The 6,654-nt window shown below is 35.3% G+C and overlaps 1 protein-coding gene across 1 annotated transcript; it reads right to left on the bottom strand.

Moving 5' to 3' along the window:
* Positions 1-1,148: 1,148 nt before the first annotated feature.
* Positions 1,149-4,950, bottom strand: LOC9300060 (ATP-citrate synthase beta chain protein 2). Its single transcript, XM_002863938.2, has 16 exons — positions 4,761-4,950; positions 4,335-4,449; positions 4,154-4,256; positions 4,015-4,080; positions 3,801-3,924; positions 3,590-3,724; positions 3,441-3,501; positions 3,278-3,354; positions 2,989-3,144; positions 2,775-2,903; positions 2,561-2,693; positions 2,303-2,430; positions 2,097-2,202; positions 1,936-2,012; positions 1,788-1,858; positions 1,149-1,706 (listed from the first exon to the last, which is right to left on the bottom strand). The coding sequence occupies exons 2-16, from the start codon at positions 4,432-4,434 to the stop codon at positions 1,346-1,348; spliced, it is 1,827 nt and encodes a 608-aa protein (XP_002863984.1). The 5' UTR covers positions 4,435-4,449; positions 4,761-4,950; the 3' UTR covers positions 1,149-1,345.
* Positions 4,951-6,654: the final 1,704 nt, after the last annotated feature.

Genomic DNA, 6,654 nt, shown 5'->3' with positions numbered 1-6,654 from the left:
TATCTCCTTATAACATATTTATTTATATTATAGTTTACAATTGTTATTAAGTAACGGTATACCACAAGTCCACGAGATAATTATTAATAAACTGAGGATTTAACCCGTATTAAAGCGGTATATAAATATTGATTCAAATTCGTCCGCCATATAAATCATTTCCGAAATATAACCCGTTCCGTAATTTCTTAACTCGTGCTGTGATTTGTATTAAAAAAAAATAAGGATTAAATCCGTATTGAAGCGGCGGATTAATGATATTTTAATCTTTTTATTATTGTTGATTCAAAAACCCGTCCCGCCAAACCCATCCCGCCAAAAAACTCATTTATTTTATTAATGTTCTTATTTATGATATGATTCTGAATCATTGTCTAAATATTTTAATCGATGTAGAACGTTGAACACACATTTTCGTCAATTGGATAATATATGTCCGTTTTTAAAATTTCGAATCACAGTATATGCAGAAAAAAAATTGATTTTTTTTTTTACTTTATGTATTATATGATGATTCAAAACAGTTAAAAACAAATCAAACAAAGATGATAGGAGAATCATAATTATAAATCTTAATCAAATCTTCTAAAAATCTAAATGATTAAATATGGAATATCCGGTGTATAAGTTGGGTTAAATATAACCCGACCCAACAAATTTTTTGTGAAGGAATTTTTAAAATGGGTCGGATATCCGATATACCCGAAAGCTTTTTTATCCACCCGTCACAAAAAGTGCTGCGATTATACTAGTATAGATGGGAATTTACACATGCACCAATTGAGACATAGCTGAGAATTTCTAAATCAAACAGAAAGTGAGACAGAGTTTAGAGTTTGCATTGGTAAAAATATTTCTAAAACACGTCAGATGCAATGAAAAAAAGAATGGGAAAAAGTCTTTTATTAGGTCTTATGAAAGACTCTTATTCATTTGGAAGTTTTGTGATTTTTCTATTTCTATTTTAATTTTGTAAAATCAATTATGAAGTTTAATTTTTTGAATTGATTTTGAGAGTAAGTGAGGGTAAAGTTGGGTTTTGATTTTTAAAAAACCTATTTGACCAATCTACAAAAAAATGGGATATATGGACAAATTTTTAAGTAGATATTCTTTATATCTAATTTTCCCTTTAAATCCAACAAAGCTATTATTAAGCTAAAACATTTCATATAGAAGATTGGTTTATAAGAATGGAAAAAAAAAAAAAAAGTAAACAAACAAACATGAAAACAAAAGAGACAGAAGAGCATATAGATATGCATTTTTTTAGTAAACATCTCTCAGAAGAATTTTAAAAAGCTAATTAATTGGAATAATAACAAAAATAGGATTGAGATGAGTTTTACTTGGTGTATAACACATCTTCCCATGGGTGGCGATACAGAGGCTGCTTCAATCTCTTTTGATCAAACGTGTGCCCGATCAAACCGATGGAGCGAGCAAGAACAAAGAGACCGTTGAGATAACCGATCTGAACTATCTCGTCGATCTCTTGCTTAGTGAACATCCCACTTCCAGCTAGAAGGTCCAAGAAGAGAGATCCTATGGCTCCATCAACGTTGAGTACGAGGTTGTTTGCTTTTGAGAGCGTGTAAGTCTCCACTGTCACTGCGTACTCCATGTACTTCACTGATGGGAAGTTGGACCGAGCAAATTTCTGTAGCAGCTCCACTCTTTTGTCTCTGTTGTCTCTGCTCTTGATCCTACCAAAAAGAAGACAACAGGTTTCAGACATGAAAAATGTGTGCAGATTTGTTTGTTTCTTGCAATGTTCTGTTTTCTACCTGTGTCCAATCCCGGGGACTCGGATTCCTTTCTTCTTCATTCCCTCAACGAATTCATAAGGTGTGAGATTCTGAGACAAGCAACCAATGAGATATCAGATTGAAGAATTTATATCCTCTGTTGGGGGAAAATGAAATAGCCTTTTACCCTGTCACAAGCGTCCTTGAAATATCGAGCAGCGTCATCAATGGCACCACCAAATCGGGGACCAATGGTAAGTAAACCTGTTGGAAAAATTCAAGACTTTGAGAATATTGCACGATAAAGAAAACTGATGTGTTTGGTGAGGGAAAAAGATGTTGACTGACCTGAGACAAGACTTGAGACAAGGTCTTTGCCTGCTCTTGCTGTTACAATGGTGTTGTGAGCACCAGAGACGCATGGACCGTGATCAGCACACAGCATTATGCATATCTAATTCAGAGGAATTTTCAAAAGTGGCAGATCAGAGAGAGATGAGAACATTGTTTATTGAGAAAGAATAGATTAAAAAGGCAAAGAGAGAAACCGATACCTCAATGAATTTTGTACAGTAACGAGGTAGACTACGTTTGAACCATAGAAGAGAAATGACATCACCCACTCCATAGCCTTGTTCGATGATGGAAGACATTGGAACACCGGCATAGCAAGGTTCCTCCCCTGAAAATTAATTTGATGACAAATTTTGTTGTCAAGTATCAGAAAATGGGCTTAAAGAGGCATACGAACTCGTTTTCCAATTTCGCTGTGTTTTAACTCAGTAGACTATGATTAGTTTACACAACAATACCTCTGTCATCAGAGATGGTGGAGATTATGTGAGTAGGAGCCCGAACTTTCCCGCTCTTAATTGCGGAATTGAGATCCTCGGGAATTTGTGGAGGAGTGACTTCCTTGATAGGAGAGACCTTTCCTTCTTCAACCTTTTAAGAGGAATTGAAAAGAAACACATAAGATTGCAACAAAAGACAATGCCAGCTAGCTAAGAACTCGGGAAAACTAACCAGTTTCTCAAAAGTCTCTTTGATTGCAGCTTCGAGGGCTTCAAATGAAGTGGGAACAATAGCTCCAGCATCCATGAGAGCTTGATTCTTGGCTTGTGCAGACTCCATCTCGCCGCCACTTTTGGCACCCTATTCATAAACATGTTCAAGAACTATTTTGATTTGCACAACAGACAAAAAGGCATTGCTTTGAAAGTTCGTCCGTGCTACTTACTGCATGACCAAACTGTACTTCAGACTTGAAGAGCCGTGCACAAGTTCCGCTGACCCAAGCAACCACAGGTTTATTGACTTTTCCCTCTTTCAAAGCTTCAACAAGAGAGTATTCATCTCTTCCTCCAAGCTCTCCAAGTACAACCATCATTTTTATCTGCAATGTAGCTCTTGAATTAAGGCATAGTTGAACTGAAAGAGCGTCATATAAGATCAATTTGTAACATTAAAACTCCACCAGAGGGCGTACCAGTGAGCAGGATGTTAAACAATTAAAAATCGGTATATACCTGTGGGATGTTGTTAAACCGAAGGATGTGGTCAGATAAAGTGGATCCTGGGAACACGTCTCCACCAATTGCAATGCCTAAAACAACATTCCCAGATATAAAACCGTCTTCATAATCTTCAGCTTAATACAGCATTAGTCGATTATTTTACATCAAAACTCACCTTCATAGATCCCATCAGTCACACGGGCAACAGTATTGTACATTTCATTAGACATTCCACCCTGCGGGAAAAGAAGAGTAATGAATAAAATCTCAGACATCACAGTGAGCTTTAGGCAGAATATGAAGTTCTGAAGAATAAGCACATACAGATTTGGAGACAAAACCAACAGATCCAGGTCTGTATAGCTTGCACTGGATAATGTTATCGATTGTTCCTGCAGTGTCACCAATCTTAAAGGCTCCAGCTTGAATACCTCCAACAGTAGCCGGTCCAATAACAACCTGAACCAACCCAATCAGTCTCACAAATTAAGTTCACCATACAGTTACCTGAAGCTAAACATCACACAAAACAAACCTTATTGTTTGCACGAGCATAAGCAATCAGATGCTTAGTGTCTGATTCTGGAACACCTTCAGCTATAATTGCCACAACTTTGATAGTTGGTTGCTTCAAAGCAGCCATGGACGAAGCAGCAGCACTATAGAACAGAAGAAAGAATAAAAACATTAACAAAACTATCACAAAGAGAGTCATGCTAAGTTTGTTCCATGAAATTCTCATAACAAACCTCCTGAAAGATGCAAAGTTGATGAATACATCCGCGGTTGGATGCGCAGCACAAGCTGCCTCAATGCTGTATAACAAAACACAAGTTAAAAACAAGATTTGCACATACTTAGTTCCTCTTGACATTCTTAAAAACATACGCGGCATGAACAGGGATAGCGATTTCCTCCTGCCCGAAAAAGAGCTTTTGAAAACCTTCAGAACCAGGATTTATGATTCCAGCAACAGAAGGCGTTTCACGTCCTGTAAAAGCAAATCATCTTTTACATCAAAACTTGATCGCAACCAACTAAAACTTGACAATGTAGATTGTTATATTACCACAGAGAAAGTCGAAATCGAGCATTCGTTGAACAGGAAGCTGCTTATAGTTGTAGAACAAAGCTTGTGTAGTCCGAGAAAAAAGCTGTCCCGTTGCCATAGCTCAATAGAAAAACTGAGAATCACAACAAACAAAGAGACAATGATCAGATCCACAAGCTATTTCAATGTTGAGAACCTGAATCAAAGTCGAAATTAGGCTACTTTACACTTAATTCGATTCCAAATTTCTTAATCACTAAGAAACAGATCTCATTACTACATTAACGAATCTAAGATTGAGAAAAAATAAAAAAAAGTTTCGATTTTTACGCAACCCTCCTCGTAAATATCGAAACTTTGGTATCAAAAACACGAATCGGAATCAAGACAGATCTAAAAAAAAAGGTAACGAATTGTTCGATCCAAATCAAGACGAGAACAGACCTGGTCACGACCCGAGTCGAGTCAGTGATGAGGGAGAGAATAAAAATGGAAGCAGAGAGAGAGAGAGAGAGGAATGGATTAGAGGAGAAGCAGCATTAATATAGAGAAATGGGAGGGAAACAAAAGCTTCTCATCGCAGTGATGGTCATGTGGCTTTAGTTATATTGGTAGGTAGTTAGTTCACAACTTCTTTCTACCCAAAATTGATTTCTCTATCTACATTGACAAAGAAAAACAACACCTAACAGTTTATACAAATTTGTTTGTAACCTCATTTGTTTTTTTTTTTTCGCAGAACACCATTTTATTAAGACATCGGTCGAAGAACCTCATTTGTAACCTCGTGGGTACGGATATTGTTACAATGCGGGATATATCTGATATGAAATGATGGAAAGAAAATGTATGAAAAAAAAATGAGATTGGTTTATTACAAAGAAATTGATTTCTCTATCTATAAAGAAAAACAAAACAACAGTTTATACAAATTTGTTTGTAACATCATTTGTTTTATTTAATTGCAAATTTAGTTTGCTTTAAGACGTGATGGTCGTTAAAATGTCGTCCTTGCTGGTAGTGAGTGTTAATGGGTTGTTTTGTCTTCAAGATTCAGCAACGTTTTGGTTCAACATTGTTTAATGTTTTCTTGAAGTATTTGAAAAGTTAGAAAGTGTTACTAGTTATTCTATGATATATTATCACAAACATAAATAAATGTAACGAAAAATGACTTTACGAAGAAATGAATACTTGTAGAGAATGATAGAAAGAGAGGAGTCTTTGTCTTTATACTTTGTTATGGAAGTGAGTCAAGTGGTGGTGAATCAATTACAATAGAACTTACGTTCGTATATATACAAGTAAAGTGATAAAGATTTATTGTGCATATATAGATGAGCTCCACACGAATATGACACCTTCTCTGGCTCGATCTAGAACGTTATCATACTAAGATCATGTTTTCGGGATGTACCATCATACGAATGAGATATGCAACCACAACAATTGTGATGAAACCTCAAGACTGCGTAAAATTATCATTCCAATAATTCTCTAAAGCTTAAATTAGGAAATTAGAGAAAAATTAGAGAATTATCAGAATGATAGTTTTACGCCGTCTTGAGGTTTCAACTTTCATGACCATTGTTGTAGTTGCATATCTCATTCGCCTCTATGAAACGGATATATTCGACGAATTGTTTCAGTTTAAGGAGGCAACTTTTTTGAAACTGGCTGACATATCACTAGAGCTAAAAATTCATCTCGAACATATGTGAAATATTTGAATTTTATGATTAATGATAATTAATATATTATTCTATACATCAAATATATATTACATTTATAGACATTTACAGCACTTAAAATCATTTAAACCCTTAAGAGTTTAAAATACTTCATGTTGAAAAAGATAGAAAACCTCATAATTGTCATTTGATTAGGGTCTTGAATGCTATACCACTTGTTGACGTTTTCTTCAAAACGTGATTCCGCTATTTTTACCATTCAAAATATTTATCATCAAGTTTTTATGTTTTCACGTTTTGAAAAAATGATTCCACTAACTACTAACATATTAAAAATGTAATTAACTAAAAAACAAAATGTAATCTACTAAAACTAGCTTTTTACCATTTTATAGTCATTCTACATAAACTTTTTTTAGTTCATTTCTAGCAATTATTTAGGGTTTGATTGGTTCTCCCGCTAGCACCCGTCTAGCGGTTGCTAGCGGTCGGTTGCGGTTGTTAGCGGTTGGTATCAATCATAGAAATCGCTCCATACCGCTTCGAACCGCTCCAAATCGTTGGATTCAAAAGCTCTTTTCCGCAAGCGTTTGCGGTTGGATTAAAAAACGTTTACTTATAATTATTAGAATATATATTAATCCTAT

This window comes from Arabidopsis lyrata (assembly GCF_000004255.2).
Source record: "Arabidopsis lyrata subsp. lyrata unplaced genomic scaffold ARALYscaffold_8, whole genome shotgun sequence".
NCBI lineage: Eukaryota > Viridiplantae > Streptophyta > Magnoliopsida > Brassicales > Brassicaceae > Arabidopsis > Arabidopsis lyrata.
This window is presented reverse-complemented; position numbering and strand designations above follow the sequence as displayed.